Source organism: Fusarium poae, chromosome 4 (genome assembly GCF_019609905.1).
Source record: "Fusarium poae strain DAOMC 252244 chromosome 4, whole genome shotgun sequence".
Taxonomy (NCBI): domain Eukaryota; kingdom Fungi; phylum Ascomycota; class Sordariomycetes; order Hypocreales; family Nectriaceae; genus Fusarium; species Fusarium poae.
In genome coordinates, this window is record NC_058402.1 from 8,206,626 (window position 1) to 8,223,316 (window position 16,691).

At 48.3% G+C, this 16,691-nt stretch overlaps 5 protein-coding genes across 5 annotated transcripts; 4 read left to right on the plus strand and 1 right to left on the minus strand.

Moving 5' to 3' along the window:
* Positions 1 to 706: 706 nt before the first annotated feature.
* FPOAC1_012793 (uncharacterized protein) lies at positions 707 to 5,455 on the plus strand (the record flags this gene model as incomplete). Its single annotated transcript, XM_044857141.1, has 2 exons — positions 707 to 4,908; positions 4,960 to 5,455. 2 exons carry the CDS (start codon positions 707 to 709, stop codon positions 5,453 to 5,455), a joined length of 4,698 nt encoding a protein of 1,565 aa, XP_044704454.1.
* Positions 5,456 to 6,439: 984 nt separating this feature from the next.
* FPOAC1_012794 (uncharacterized protein) lies at positions 6,440 to 7,204 on the minus strand (the record flags this gene model as incomplete). The annotated part of the gene is made up of 2 exons (XM_044857142.1): positions 6,440 to 7,112; positions 7,167 to 7,204. 2 exons carry the CDS (start codon positions 7,202 to 7,204, stop codon positions 6,440 to 6,442), a joined length of 711 nt encoding a protein of 236 aa, XP_044704455.1.
* Positions 7,205 to 7,695: 491 nt separating this feature from the next.
* On the plus strand, positions 7,696 to 10,013 carry FPOAC1_012795 (uncharacterized protein; the record flags this gene model as incomplete). Its single annotated transcript, XM_044857143.1, has 2 exons — positions 7,696 to 7,863; positions 7,920 to 10,013. The coding sequence occupies 2 exons, from the start codon at positions 7,696 to 7,698 to the stop codon at positions 10,011 to 10,013; spliced, it is 2,262 nt and encodes a 753-aa protein (XP_044704456.1).
* Positions 10,014 to 10,867: 854 nt separating this feature from the next.
* On the plus strand, positions 10,868 to 11,812 carry FPOAC1_012796 (uncharacterized protein; the record flags this gene model as incomplete). Its single annotated transcript, XM_044857144.1, has 1 exon — positions 10,868 to 11,812. The coding sequence occupies one exon, from the start codon at positions 10,868 to 10,870 to the stop codon at positions 11,810 to 11,812; it is 945 nt and encodes a 314-aa protein (XP_044704457.1).
* Positions 11,813 to 13,130: 1,318 nt separating this feature from the next.
* On the plus strand, positions 13,131 to 16,178 carry FPOAC1_012797 (uncharacterized protein; the record flags this gene model as incomplete). The annotated part of the gene is made up of 2 exons (XM_044857145.1): positions 13,131 to 13,925; positions 14,010 to 16,178. 2 exons carry the CDS (start codon positions 13,131 to 13,133, stop codon positions 16,176 to 16,178), a joined length of 2,964 nt encoding a protein of 987 aa, XP_044704458.1.
* Between the last annotated feature and the right edge of the window lie 513 nt (positions 16,179 to 16,691).

Here is a 16,691-nt window from a genome sequence, read left to right on the forward strand (position 1 = left end):
ACTAGAGCTTATTTTGCTGCTTGGTGGCGTTGATTAAGGTATTGGTTAGCGACTTGGCTGGACCATACCGTGCCAATCAGGCGAGTCTGATGCGTTACAGCGCATTGTCTGATATCAAGGGCCCTGTTACATACTGCGAGGATTTGATTTGGTTGTTTTTGGGCTGATGATTAGTGCAGATTTGCTGCGCCTCAACGTGCACGTTGCCCGCTTGATTCGCGAGGAGGATACGGGATGAGAATATTCTCCGACTGTCCGGAGTAGAAGAGCTGACAGTTTAATAGGTATTTAGTAGTTTAGAAGGCTGGTTTGTTAATCCAAGACAATTAATAGGATTCCAAGGCTGGCATGTATTGCTGGCTTATAGACTCCGCCTGTGCTGGGTACTGGACTAAGACCAAACTACGGGCTGCATGTAATCAGTAATCGCCGCTTCGGGCTGTATATGATCCCGTTAGTCTGATTACCCCAGCTCAGCCCAACCAGCTCAATCCTGCCAAAACATCCACATAATCTCATCCTCCCCAAGCTATTATTCTTTTTCTTACTCTCTTTTTCTATTCGAGTTTTCGGCTTACAGTTGGAAGCATCAATCCGACACATTCCAATACATCATTACTCTAGCTGAAACCGGCATCAACTCCACGATCTCTCCACCGTTCGCTACGCCTGTTCCAGATGCTCCAACCGTTTCAACGGCCTTGAAATGGCTCCCTACCCCAGCGACAATAACGGACGACGCCCGCTACAGCCCGGAAATAACGATGATGACGACGTAGCTCGTGATCTTGCTGCCCTTGATGAACGATACCCACGAACATCGACCAATTTCTCTCGACCGCGAAATACACGACGCTCTTACACGGATCCTAACAATGATCGCCCACCGCGTCGATCTTCTGCCGATGACACCGATTTGAGATCTGCTTCAAGGTCTCGGTCTCGACGACCCGATGATGGCACACGTCGACGGGCAAGCGGGCCATACGAATTGCACCCAATTCCCTCAAGAACCGAATTATCCACTGACCTTTCGGGTCCTCCCGATTATGGCGACCGAACCGATATTTCGCCTGTCGACAAGACTGGCAATGTCGCATTCAATGTCAATTCTTCTGGTGAAAAGTCTTCGGTGCGAGCCGACATCAAAAAGTACCTTCGTCAAAGGCGCGAGAAAAAGATTGGACCAAGCGCAAAGCCGACATGGAAAGAACGCACGCGCAAACAACTCGGAGAATTCCACCAAAAGGTGATTGTCGAAACGATACTTCGCCAAAAACCTCTTCAGCCTCTACCTGACGGTCGTCATGTACCTCTCAACCCAACACATCGGAACGCTGATGGTCTTATCGATGAGCGCGCAGGGAAGCCTTATATCAGTAACTTTATCCGGTCGAGCCGTTACACCATCTATGATTTCTTCCCTAAACAGCTCATATTTCAGTTCAGCAAACTTGGAAACTTTTATTTCCTTGTTGTGGGAACGATCCAGATGATTCCTGGTCTAAGTACAGTCGGACGGTGGACTACCATTGCGCCTCTGGGTGTATTTGTCGCATTCAGTATGGCCAAGGAAGGTTATGATGATTATAGGCGTTACAAGCTTGATCGTCTGGAGAACCGCAGCGAGGCTTGGATTTTGACGGATCGAGCCGCAGCCACTGAAAAGGGTCGCGTACGTCATGCTGAGAAAATGAAGAGGAGGAAGGAAAAGGAATCAAGAAGTGGTGAAGAACACATGCTCGATGATCTTGAAACGGGAGGTACAGGCGCAAAAAAGGTCGGAACTGATGGAGACTGGACCTCAGTTCAATGGCAACACGTTCGCGTGGGCGATGTTATCAGGTTGCGCCGTGACGATGCCGTCCCGGCTGACATTGTGCTTTTGCACGCCACAGGTCCCAATGGTATCGCATACATTGATACAATGGCTCTCGATGGTGAGACGAACCTCAAGAGCAAGCAAGCATGTCCTTTACTTGCTGAACGGTGCAACACCATGGAGGGACTGCGAGCAACACAAGCTACTGTCATCTCCGAAAACCCCAACCTGGACCTTTACAGCTATGATGGGCGCGTAACGGTTGATGGCGAAACTCTACCCCTCTCCATGAACAATGTTGTCTATCGAGGCTCTACTCTTCGCAATACAGCCGAAGCGATTGGCATTATCGTCAATACCGGCGAGGAGTGCAAGATTCGCATGAACGCAAACAAGAATGTGCAGGCCAAAAAACCTGCTATGCAATCAGTCATTAATAGGATGATCATGGTGCAGATTTTTATTGTCCTCATGCTCACCATGGGTTTGACTATCGGTTACTACCTGTGGCGAGATCGCACTGAAGACTTTGCTTGGTACATCGTCCGCCGCGGCTTGTGGAGTGCCCAGATTCCATTTAAGGAAATTTTCTTTGGCTTCATCATCATGTTTAACACACTGATCCCGTTGTCGTTGTACATCAGTCTTGAAATTATCAAGCTGGGTCAACTCTATCTTTTACAGGATAATGATATGTATGACCCAATATCTGATACGCCCATGGTGGCCAACACGACCACCATTCTCGAAAACCTGGGTCAGGTTAGCTACGTCTTTTCTGACAAGACAGGAACGCTCACAGAAAACATCATGCGCTTCCGCAAGTTGTCGGTAGCTGGCGTTGCTTGTCTGCATGATATGGACGTGCAAAGAGACCAAGAGGAGAAGCGCAAACGGATAGAAGAGACGGAGCGACCAAAGAAAGGAAAGTCAAAGATGAAGGACCTGTCAGCGACTAGAAGCGCGGTGCCTACCATAACTGTCGACGGACAGTATGACGATGCTGCTGGACTCTCAAGGCCACAACCTACAAGAACCATATCAGCAAGCCATTGGCAATCGAGTGTCAACACTGCTCAAAATACCGACATGAAAACTGAGGATTTACTCGACTATATCCAGAGAAAACCTAACACTCCATTCTCTCGAAAAGCCAAACACTTTCTTCTATGTATTGCGCTCTGCCATACCTGTCTTCCTGAAAAGACTGACAATGGCGACATCGATTTCCAAGCTGCCTCACCCGATGAGCTTGCTCTTGTGGAAGCTGCTAGAGATCTGGGATTCTTGGTCATTGACCGACCCGCACAAGCTATCAAGCTGGAAACTCGGGACACAGATGGCTCCCTCCATACTGAATCCTATCAGGTACTGGACGTGATCGAGTTCAGCAGTAAGAGAAAAAGAATGTCGATCATCATCCGCATGCCTGATGGACGTATATGTGTCTTTTGCAAAGGAGCCGACAATGTCATCATGCAGCGTTTGAAGCTGAGCAACCTTGCCGAGGAAAAGGCAAGGGATATCGGTCGTCGTACCAGTCAGCGAAGGCTTTCTAGACAAGATCAAGCTCTACGACGAATGAGCACACAGCAAAGTATCAGCCCTTATGGAAGCCCCTACGGTAGCCCTCGCAACAGTTTTGGTTTCTCAAGGGCAGAGTCATCATCCAACCGTGATGGGCTAAGACTAAGCTTGGGACGTCGTTCCACCGATCTTAAGCGCTTGTCTCAGCAGCTTGCTCGCTCACCTCGCGCTTCTACAGACATGATGAGTCCGATAAGTCCCAGACAGAGTCTTGGTCGCATGCCATCATTTGACGATGCCGACAGCAAGATTGATGAGTCACTGGCGTCGAACGAAGGTGCCATTTTCGAGAAGTGCTTTCAACACGTGGACGATTTCGCCAGCGAAGGTCTTCGTACTCTTTTGTATGCGTATCGTTACATTGACGAGGATTCCTATGCTCAATGGAAGGCCAAGTACAGAGAAGCCGAGACTAGCTTGGTCGACCGTCAAGAGAGGATTGAAGCTGCTGGAGAGCTCATTGAACAAAAGTTTGAGCTAGCTGGTGCAACCGCAATCGAAGACAAGCTGCAGGAGGGAGTCCCGGACACCATCGACAAGCTACGCCGAGCCAACATCAAAGTATGGATGCTCACGGGCGACAAACGAGAGACAGCTATCAACATTGGTCATTCTGCTCGTGTATGCAAGCCATGGTCAGAGGTTTATGTCTTGGACGCGACTCTGGGTGAATTGAAGGAGACCATCACCATGACTCTGAATGATGTTAGTCGAGGCATGGTTCCGCACTCTGTGGTTGTTGTGGATGGTCAAACACTTGCCAAGATTGACGAAGATGACGAGCTGTCTCTTCTCTTTTATGACCTTGTCGTGCGTGTTGACTCTGTCATCTGCTGTCGAGCTTCGCCCTCGCAAAAGACAAACCTGGTCCGTTCGATCAGAAGATATGTGCCAAAGAGTATGACTCTGGCAATCGGCGACGGCGCGAACGATATCGGTATGATTCAAGCCTCCCATGTTGGCATCGGTATCTCTGGTCGCGAAGGCTTGCAAGCTGCTCGAATCTCAGACTACTCAATCGCGCAGTTCCGGTTCTTGCAGAAACTTCTCTTTGTCCACGGCCGATGGAATTACATGAGGACGGGTAAATATGTGCTCGCTACATTTTGGAAGGAAATATTGTTCTTCATTGTGCAAGCTCACTACCAGCGCTATACGGGTTACACTGGAACGTCGCTCTACGAGTCATGGAGTTTGACTGTGTTCAATAGTGCTTTCACATCACTCCCTGTTATCCTTCTCGGTATTTTCGAGAAGGATTTACGGGCCGAGACTCTGATGAAGGTACCTGAGCTGTACACGTTTGGTCAGCTCAATCTTGGTTTCCGATTCTCTCAGTACTTTGCGTGGATGGTCATGGGTGTTGCGGGCAGCTTCATTATCTGGTACTTCACATGGTGCGTCTACGATAAGACTTTCTATGACGAAGACACTAGTATTTTCGCCATGGGTATGGTCAGTTTCACTGTTGCTGTCGTTTTCATCAACATCAAACTCTTGTAAGTTTTTTTTCTTCGTCCTGTGTCGTGTCGTGCGCTAATCTTTGGTAGAATTCTTGAAGTCCATACAAAGACAATAATTACCTTTGGCGGTTGTCTGGTATCTGTTGCTGGTTGGTTCTTGTGGATGTTGGCTCTTTCCGGTATTAAGCCCACTAGCTTTGGGCCTTATATTGTCCGAAATGCTTTCATTGACAATTTTGGTTGTACACTTCAATGGTGGACAATTGTGTTGCTGGAGCTTATCACACTCATTGTTATCGAACTGGTAGTCCAGGCCGTTCGACGAGTTTATTTCCCCTCAGATCAAGATCTGATGCAACGCATCGAAAAAGATGACAATGTGGACAAGGTGTTTGGTGATGGCAAAGACGCTGAAGAAGGCGACGCCGAGGCAGAAGAGAGGGCTCTCCCAGAAGCAGCTCCCGAGAGCGATAGAGTACGCGAGAGAAGAGCAGGCCGGGCGAGCCACGACGATTATCAGCCGGAATTCTTGCCTACGGCAGAGGAAGAGAGGGAGAATCCGATGGAACAATGGCGGCGTTGAAGTTTCCTTTGTAATTAATTATACATGTTTGACTCGGGTGCTTTGTTGGGAATACCAGTGGAGTTATGGGATGGGAGCATAGAATGCTGAGCGTGCGTGTTACGCGGGTATCATTATTATAGTATCAGTATTTCGGTATGATTGAACGGTTATTTCTCTTCATTATTTTTGTCTCTGTCATGATAATGAATATGATTCCGCGGCTGATACCCGGAGACACCGTCATTCAACACTGAATCTAAGGTCATCGGAGTGATTACCGAAGCATGTGGAGAAGCTGATCAACATGACCTCGGCGCCTGAACAAGGATCAAGGAAACTACAACCAATCTTTCTTATAATGTTACCTCCCCTCTCCAACCAAATTTAGAGAATGTAATAATTCTTGTTTCGGCACTTGCTTTTTATCAAGCTTATACATTCCACTCATCAATAAAATGGGCTCTTCATGTCCTCCAGCGACGCTTGTCGCAGTGCAACCACCGCTCAGACAACAACAACAACAACTGCCATGCGCATCATCAATACACCCGGCTTTTTTTACGGACAAATTTCGACGGGCTCCGGCGACTTTGGCGATGGGATTATTGGTTAATCCTGTTACGCAGGGATATGCTTATCAGGAGAGCGAGAGAAGGAAACCAAAGTTATGATGGACCGGAGACAAAACCGATGTATTGCACGCCGATGGATGATGAAATACGATACAGCGACAAACTACGAAACGGAGTGAATATGGGGATTGGCACAGGCGGGAAGCTACGGCCATTTTTCACGATTACGAATGCAAGAAACCGATAGGGTATCAGTTTTATTGATGAAAGAGGATCTTGTTGCTTAATTATACCCTTTTGCCTGGGTTAATCCCATCAGTTCGCCTTAGGAAATAGAGATAGCTTCGAGAGAGAAAAAGGAAATCGGAAAAGGAACGGCTCGACGCTCAAGAGCTCAGGAGAACAATCACACCCTATTTTTTTTTTTACCTTAGGATCCATTCTTGACCGCAATGACAATCGCCATGATAATGAGGAATATCACAAGACCCAGCAGTCCCATCAGTTTGACATTCTTCCACCACATCTTACGCTTCAGACCGCGACTGCGCACGCGAAACTCGTGCGCGCTACCGCCCAAGCGATCGGTCTTGTCGACCAGCAAGTCAAGGCGCTCGCCGCGCTCGAGCAAACTCTCAATGTTCTTTGTCATTATTCCCCTAACGTCGTCAATCTCTCGCTTGGCGTTTCCGATGGCGTCGTCGCGGCCGCCGGTCGTGGTACCGTAGTCTACCATGAGGGACTTGAGCTCCGAGTTGAACGAGGCAGCGCCGTAGTTGGGCATGTCGGAGAAATCGCTACTCTCGGGGAACTGCTGAAGGAAGCGCTTGCGGATCTCGAAGAGGAAGCCGAAAGGGACGCGACGGCCGAGCGACGAGTCGGCGATGACGAGGAACGTGAGACCGCCGGCGGATGGGTAGTCTCGGTGCTCGGATGGAGACTCGGCGACGTAGTGGATCTGGTGCTGGCCATGGGTGTAGGTGAGCTTTTGAGGGTTTGTGTGTTCTATTTTAGGAAGGATGAGAGAGGCGAGAGATGAAGTCTGCGACGAAGCTGAAGTTGTGCATTCTGAGAGGATGGTAGTGTTGTGGGCGATGCATGAGCTGTAGAGTGTTAGTATTTGTTGACTGCTTTTGGATGGTGATGTTTAAACGAACTAGAGAAGGGGAGTTGATGGAGTTGATGATGACGCCATGATGGGCGATTTGATGGGATGGAATTTGTTTTTTTATTTCGCAGTTGGTTGAGGTTTTTGGCGATGGGAATGAGAACTAAAAGATGGAGAATCAGGAACCAATGTCACTCACTACAATGACGCCTCAGATTCGGGTGGCCAGGCGTCTCATCGTCATGCTCACCAAGGTACAAGTGGGCCGCTGCAAAACACTACGCCAGACAGATATGACAAAAGGAATTGACCACTAATAGAGCATGTTGACCAAGCAAAGTGCCGATCATTTCTGTCACTCAAGGCTGATCTTAACCCCACTTCGAAGTGGTCGCAGCGGATCCGGCCAAACAATGGCCCGGGCTCAATGGAAATTTTGAGACTGAGATTGAACATGATGGCGACACCCGGTGCATTCGTCTTTGGGTGAAGAGTGAGACAATCTTTTGTCGTTTTTTTTCTCCCGTTCTTTCTTTTTCCCAGGGGAGCATGTTGAGCTCACTTTTGAGTTTTTCATCATGAGGTATTTGCTCCGGACAGGAGCTGTGCGAGCTCCTCTTATTCCTTTGTCCATTTCAGCGAGGTCGCTTTCTACCACACCTCGACTTGAGAGACAACCGGCAAAAGGCAAATCTAAGCCAAAGAAATTCCTAGGAAGAAAACCAGGTGGTTCAAGAGGTGGCTTGGTATGTCCTTCATCATTCCCTTGTTCACGAATTGCAATACTAACAATTCCCCCCAGTTAAGCCAGGGCCAAGATCCAGCATCAAGACTAAGACTTGACCTTGGTAAAAAAGGTGATGGTCGCCATGGCATGTTCCGATCAACTGTCCTCATGAGGTTCGAAAAAGTGATCGAAAACATTAGCAACACGACTGTGTCTATTGCGGGTGTCGGAGCGGATGAGTTTCATCGACAGGCTCATGAGTTCATGAACGTGATTGATGGAGCTTTCGATCTGGCTGAGCAAAATGTTACCGACCGCGCCAAAAATCCTCTATTCTGGAACTTCCGTGATGCATTTCTTCACAGAGATATTAAAGGTCTCACCAGCGAACTCCAGTACTCCTTCCAGTCATTCCTTATGAATCAGAAATTCTCAAAGGGTCTGGAGGAAAGTCACAAACGATTACTGGACTTTCGATTTCCTTACGAATGGTTCCCTGCTACCAGAGCGATGCAGCGAAAAATCCATGTCCACGTTGGACCGACAAATTCCGGCAAGACGTACAGAGCGCTTAAAGCTCTGGAGAGTTCAAAGCGAGGTGTCTACGCTGGACCCTTGCGTCTGTTGGCGAACGAGGTCTATCAGCGTCTGATAGCCAAGGGACTGCCATGCGCGCTGCTAACGGGAGAGGAAGTGCGGGTACCCTCAGATACGGATACGTACTTTACGAGCTGCACAGTCGAGATGGTTCCTGTCAATGAACAATTCGATGTAGCTGTCATTGATGAGATCCAAATGATAGCAGATGAAGACAGAGGACAAGGCTGGGCGACAGCTTTGTTGGGTGTTCAGGCCAAGGAGGTCCATCTTTGTGGTGAGGAGCGAACTGTCAAGCTGATTGAGAACATCTGCGCATCTATCGGCGATGAGTGTATCGTGCATCGATACGAACGTCTAAGCCCTCTAGAGGCCATGGACAATTCTCTCAACGGCGATTACGGCAAGCTCGAAAAGGGTGACGCTGTTGTTGCCTTTAGTCGCATGAACCTCCACGCCCTGAAGCGAACGATTGAGAAAAAGACAGGACGTCGATGCGCCATCATTTACGGATCTTTGCCCCCCGAGGTGCGCGTTCAGCAGGCAGCTCTCTTCAACGACCCCGATAACGATTACGACTTTATTGTGGCCAGTGACGCTATTGGTATGGGTCTGAACCTGGAGATTCGACGAGTTATTCTTGAGACAGTTGCCAAGTACGATGGTAGCCAGAACAGAATGCTCTCGTATCCTGAGTTGAAGCAGATTGGTGGTCGAGCAGGCAGATACAAGACTGCTCGAAATGCTACTGAAGGAACGAGCGACGAAGTCACGGAGATACGCAAGGTTGGCTATGTCACTACGATGGATGGGCCAGATCTCAAGGTGGTTCATCAGGCCTTCCAAGCTAATGTCGATGATATCGAGTATGCCTACATCACGCCCCCCGCTGCTATTGTCGAGCGTTTCTCAACATACTTCCCAAAGGAGACACCCCTATCGTTCATTCTTATGCGCATTCGAGAGTTGGCATCTGTGAGCAGGACATTCAGACTTCATGTGCCTGCTGAAAAGCTCCAGGTTGCCGACATCATTCAGGATATCCCCTTGACTATCTACGATCGACTCACCTTTACTAACCTGCCCATTGCCGCACGCGCTCAGAATGCAGTACCGGTTCTTCGTGCACTCGCCAACATTGTTGCCAAAAACGGCAGCGGAGAACTTCTCGACATCAAGGAAATTCCCATCGAGAATCTGGACATTGACTTGAAGACCTTTAAGGGGAATTCCATGGATTATCTCCACAGACTTGAATCTCTCCACCAGGCCATCAACCAGTACATCTGGCTATCATACCGTTTCAGCGGCATGTTCCGAGACCAATCTTTGGCATTCCACGTCCGATCGCTCGTCGAGGAGAAGCTGATCAATACGCTGGAGAGACTCGACTTTACAGAGAGTCATCTGCACAGCTTCCGACGCAAGGTCAGACAGGAAGCTCAGAAGAGGATTCAAGCGCAGGAGGGGTTGGGAGATGTTGGTGACAAGGGCGCAGACGAATCTGAGTCTGACGACACGCCGATTGGTGACTTGGACATGAGAGCAGGACCTGCTCCAACGTCTGGATGATTGATTATGAATGATAAACAAAAAAATGTATAGTAGTACTGCACTGCAGGGGAAAGACGGAAATAAATGCATGGGCATAATGATGCTTGGGCGTTGGATTGGGACCTGCATTAGTAGAGTCAACGACGGGATACTCTGGATGTAACTTTATTATTAGAAACCTAACGCTGTATCACCAAGTTTGTACAATATTATAACTCGAACTTTTGCACGTGCTTTTTGTTTCATGCTGTGCTGTGTTGTGTTGTGTTGTGTTGTGTGGTGGTCCTTGAGACATGATGGGGTTATCTGGTGGCAATTTATTCAGTTTTCCAATGAGTCACGAATAGTACTAAAGTTTGAATTATTAAATTTGAGCCTTATAGGGTTGTTATCTTGAATAGGTAGCTTTGGGGTTGTAGGGCGAGGGAGAAAGTCAGAGAGAAGCCACGAAATTGAATCTGAGCCTTGTAGGGAAAAAGAGCGGGAGACTGCCCGGCACTGGACCCTGGACAAGATCAACGTCATTCACTAACTCAACCCCTGCGTGTTTCCCTGTCAGCCTGGAACTGGAGCTGGAGCTGGAGCTGCAGCCTACAAAGTGGGGATGGAGCTGAACACCTAAAAATGGTTCGGGGTCAACTGCCTTAAAATCAGCTCCACTCCTTAGGTCCCGTCCATCGCATTTCACGCCGACACAGAATCTTGGACCTTGATTTAATTATCAAAGGAACTTATCAGGAGGTCTTTGTTGTACCACCCGACAGACGCTTCGCTGCATACGCCTTGTACTTGTATCCCAAACAAATATTCCGACTTCTTTACAACTCCATACTCTACTCACTACAAAAAAAACAAAGACACTTTTTTCCACAATGGAGGATGAGATTGGTAACCCCCCATCCATGGTCGGCAATACCATGCCTTCTGCACCTTATTCTCATCGACCACCCAGTCCGCCTTTTATTCACATTCCTTCTACCGGACACTGCGGGAACCTCGTTACTCCAAACCTGGTGCCTTCTTTCGAAAACGTTGACCCGGCTCAGTTGACGGCCGAAGATGTTCTAATCATCACTCGCAACATGAAGCAGACCGCGACCGACCGCACTTTCGACTGGTCTTACGAAAAGCGTCGCGAGGCCCAGGAGCTGACTGATTTTTTGTATCTTGGCCCCAACCGCGTCGCGAGGGATCATGATTGGCTTCGTCGCACCGGCATCACCATGATTTTGGTGGCCAGGGACGTTCGCATGGGGAACACCAAGCTCAACAGTGTCGAGAAGGCGGCCGAAGCTCTTGGCATCACCTTGCAATATGTCAGTATCGGTGGCTGCGCGGAACTCATTTCAACATTTTCACACGCCGTTCGCACGATTAACGACCATCTTCTTTCAATTTATCATCGTCAGGCCCAACAGATCAACAAAGATGGTTCCATGACAATCGATAGCAGCAATTTCACCCGCGGCAAGGTACTGTTCACCTGCGAAACCGGCAATGACCGCTCAGCAGTTCTCGCGGCGGCGTACATCATGGCAGTTTTCGGAAAGGACATGGTCACTGTTCTTCAATTCATTGGCATTTCACGATTCTGTTGCACTTTTGATGAGGATATGAAACGCAAGCTCCAGAGCTGGGAGGATCTTACCCGCGCACGTGCCCAGGTGGCCAACACGCCTCAGAACGTGCCACATGCGAAGCGACAGATTGACGATTACTATCACGACGATGAATCCGATCCGAATGAAATGAGTATGGATGTAGATCGGGATAGGTTTGAGGGGCGCGGAACTTTTGCTCCCTTTGTCGATATGTGAAAAAAAAAAGGGTGAATACTTGTGATACTCTGGCGTGAGTAAAACAGACATAGCATGCATGGCGTTGGGGGGGAACGGACGATAAAGATACCCTGTGATTAGTGCTGGTGTTGGGTGTCTGCAATTTTGTAATTTTTATTGATTTCACGAGTTGTGTGTCGTTTACGATAGGAGGTATTGATATTACCGTCGGACATACGATATGAATTGAACCAAACTTTGAAGTAGTAGCCTGAATCCTACAAGTGTTTATTCCCTCGCGTATTTATCATAAAGTTTTTCTGGTTTGATTATCCTTTTTAATTTTGAATATACTGAATTCATCGTGGGTCTCGTGATTGTTATTGAGATGATGATGTCGCAGTTAATATATCCAGTCTTCAAAAGTCAATATAACTTAGGAGAGTAATACTTTCCCAACAAATCCCGTAACAGAACAAGAAAGGTGAACAGTAAAAAGAGGAGTAAGTTCATAAGGCTATACAATTCAGCAAAATTCAGCAAAAAGTCAATATCATTTGTTACCTAGGTATTAAGAGAGGGTGCAAAGTTAATCAGACTGGGCCTGTGCCAGATGGCTCGCAGTGCAAGCAAGAGATCAGAAATGCAGCATTCAACTCAGGCGCAACAATGTGCGCAATTCAAAAATGGGTTGCCATGTTTACTTTCGTCTTCCTCTGACTTCCAGAGCGCATCACTTCTCTCCTGCCTATTGTCAGATTTGCACTTGCGCGCATACACTCTACTACTTGAATGACAATAGCCTTCAATCCACATTCAATCACTATTCATTCTCTTGTCTTGTTCTTCATATATAAGACACTGCTGCTTCGTAAGTACTTTGAGATTCATTGACTCTGTCACCACCATTGTTGTCCCTGACAAGCTCACCCAGGCGTGTTTGACGACAAACATCAACCCCTTTTCTTCACTGCTACTCAAATTCAACAAGAGACCAATCGCAAACGCGACAAATCTCCAAGAGAAGGTGAATCTAATTCAAGTGTTGCCTGGGGGCTCGCATGCTTGATCGCGATACGTTTCTCGAGTGTTCAGAGCCCACCACCACGACCTGAGTCACCACCTCAAGTTAGGAATTACCTTAACTTTAACACGCTTTGTATCCTCTACATTGCATCTTTTTGTCGTTCAAATCCCCACAGAATTTCCGTTAGGTATATAACGCGGGAGTTACCTCTTCATATCGTCTTTTCGCGTTCGCGCACCTGTCGTTGTCGACACTCAACTCAGGCTCGCGATATTCGACTTCGCGACACAACCAAACTGTATCAAGACTATCACCAGCTAGTCTCCCTCTATGGAGCCTTATATACCTTTCGCATGGGATGATACAGACAATGGTACTTGGGACAACGGTCAAGTATTGTTCGGGCCAGCCGGACAAGAAGTTGATACTTTGCAGGATGCCCACATGCAGTCTGAACCTCGAAAGAGAGCCTTTGAGATGACTGGTCCAGGAAATGCTAAGAGACAACGTCTCATGAGAGAAGGAGAGGAACCCGCGCGTTCAGAATCAACACTTCCTCCCAGCTTCCCTCAACCACAACCAGGCAGAATGAAACCAGACAAGTCCGTTACCGATGAAAGGGTACGCCGCATGTTTTCTGCTCCTCCAAAACAGGAACGAGTCAAAGACTTTGATACGTTCTTCTTGCAGCAATACCCTCTGGACAGCTTGGCCCGTCCTTCTGGGTTGCCCTGGGCCTCTAAGGAACGTCATGCTCCTGTGAAGAAACCTAGAGGACGACCGCGCAAAACTCCACCGGATGATACAAAGCATGTCAACCCGCAGCGCCTGACATACGCCCCGGGAAAGTTGCCACCACCACAACCAATCCCAGACGGGTTGCTATTGCCGAACGGATACGAAAGTCAAATTGAAACCACTAACGGTCAAGATCACTTTCCTTTTGAACAAGATTTCAGTGTTGCTAAACTGCCACAACATCCAGAAGCGTATGGGCCCGGGTTACCTGCCATGAACGAGATACCTTTCGACTTCAGAGCTGTCTCCTCTATGAAGTATTACATGGCTAAGCAGAGACTTGAAAGGAAGCATAGTATCCTAGACGCTATAGACGCCGTGACACAAGTGCCGAAAAAGCATGATCATCTCAATAGGCAAGAAATGGCTGAGGCCATGTCGCTGTTTCGATCAGACGTCCAATGGGTATAGGACACCCTCGCCGAGACGAACACAGGCAACGACGTCCTGGCACAAAGCAAAGAGAGCTTAGACAGCCATGAAGAGACCTGGAACGGCCTCTCATGGGGTGTCAAGTGGGTTATTCTATGGATTCTCAACAAGACAAACCGTTTCGCAAAGATTGTCACTTTGATCTTGCACCTTGGACACCGTCAGGTCCATGAATTTATTGAACAGTATATCCGCCAGTATCTTTTCTGGGAAACTTGGAAAGAACATGTTGAGCGGATTCCGCATGCTGCGCTTCTGGAGCATGCACTGGAGAAGAGGCAAACTGTCGCTGAACTCCTACAGCAGTATCGCCCTCTTCTTTACACCGAACAGATAACTCGACAAGATGAAGAAAAGGGGGCTGGTTTCTTATTTAGTCTAGGCCAACCTGGAGTAGTCGAGGAATTCAAAGCATTGATGAACGAGAAACTGACCGGCTTCTTACGACTGGACATTGAGTGGGATTTCATTCAAGAGGTTATTGACAAACAACAAATTTTGGCTTCAGTCGGATTGCGATGGCTAAACCCTGAAGCAGTCGGGAGAGCCATAATGAGATCCCTACCACAAGAGGATATGAAGCAAAAATCTGGGCTAAGAAACCCCCTCACAAAGATCACCCTTTTTGGTTCAACCAAAGATGATGGGCAGGATTCGAATATGTCCCAGAATGAGAGCGAACCGACCGATAACGATCAAACATCACAAACAAACAAACAACCCGTCGCTGAAGCACGCGACGAAGAGGCATACTCGGAAAGCCTTCCCTTTCCTGAAGCTCCTCTGCTGTCCCTCTTACCAGGACCGCATGGTCGGCAGGCAATACCCGCTCACCAGAAACTCCTGAAAGTTGCTATACACAGGACAGCACCCGAGAGTTACGGAACCGTGCAAGGCGTTTTTGCATCCAAGCTTGTATCCACCCTTGTGGAAGAAGAGAGAGGTCCTCTCCCGATTCCCTCTGCGTATCGTCCTCGTGGCTTCCCCTTTTATGCGAAACATGTTCCGGGTATTGCTGGCTATAGCAATGAAGACCTCGTTGGCGAGGTCCACCCAGGTACCACGAGTCAAAATGGGGGCTTGACTGATCGGCAATTGATGAGGCATGATGCTCTAAGCGCGAGAGGGAGAGCCTTCACTCAAATTGCTGAGAGGCCAGCTACTCAAAACGGCCGAAACGGGACAGGACATTATCGAGAGTCGGGGCTGAATCGTGTCATCAACGCCCCTGTTGCCGAGCACACCGTTTCTGCCCCCTCGTCTGGTCGACTGAACGAACGGGAAGAACCGCCAACGCCATCAAAGCAACTTCGACAGATGCTTGAGAAGTATAACGGCTTTCTCACTGAGACCAACCAAGAAGAAAAAAGCGCCTCTAGTGATAGTGATGACGAGGCTGCGATGGACATTAGCGATATTGCTCTCCCAGAACCCGAAAACGATGAAGAGTACTGTCCAAAGAAGAAGTCATCTAGGAAGCCACCGAAGAAGAAGGCCACTTCTGTCAGGAAGGTCGGCCGACCCAGGAAGGCGAGCATCAAGAAAAATGACACGACCCAAAAGAACGCTGAAGGGCTCCAAGGTCATGGAGGTCAGATTGGTGCTGGACTTGAGAGCAACACGCAAGACTCTTTCAATGCCCAGAAGACTCCGACAAAGGAACACACTAGAGATGGTCCACCCAGCAGCGGCCCTCCCTCCTCTAGCCGTAGGAAAATCATAATCCGACAATCCCAAACGCCCACCCCAGCCGAGCCCAGCAACCCAGAACCTGGAGTCACAATACCTAGACAAGATCATCCTACTCCTACTCGCGCTACTATCCCAAGAGCGAAGCACGCAGTTTCTGCCAAATATGCGACATACGCTTCGATGTCAACACACGCGCGCTTCGCCCAAACGGCCATTCACAGCGCGAAAGGGGTTGCTGATTTGACAACAATTACACTTCCTAACAACGTTGCTGATCCGAGTAAGCTCACTTTGGAGTTTTCAAAGATCAAGCGATGTGGAAAGCAAAATGTTGACAGAGCTGAGTTTGCTTGGAAAGCGGAGAGGGCTGAATTTGCAGGGACGGCATTTGTGGCGGAGGATGCATTGCAAGTATTGGGGAAGGAACAAGGTGATGCGAAGGGTATCTCTGAGTGAATCTGTACGTTATGTTGTATTGCAAACACGATTTCGTGGGGTTGGATTGTTTGTTGGTGATAGGATTTGCTGAATTGGCTTCTTCTTAGTAGGTAGCAAAATGAGCACGGGAACTTGCATAACACAAACGATTTCACAAGGTTGTAGCACTAGCTGTCATGAAGGTGGTACTAGAAGATTAAACCTAACGCTGATACATGATATGACGTTGCTTACAACTTCAAAGCTGATTTAGTCCACAACAATCATGTATGGTTGAGATTCCCGACCATGTACACCCCACGAGCCTCAGTGCACTAGGAACGCGCGATACCACGGGATATGAGATAGAATCTGAGGGTGTCTACTGTTAAAATGGTTAAATCATCATCTGATGTGTACTACCGCCCAGTGTTTGTTTAATACCCGGCTATCAAGAGGTAGTCTCTCGTCCCTCGATATCAAAGATCTACTCCAGTCTTCCAATGTCCGTGCAGCATAGCCTCGATATCCCAACTGTGAATCACTATCTTG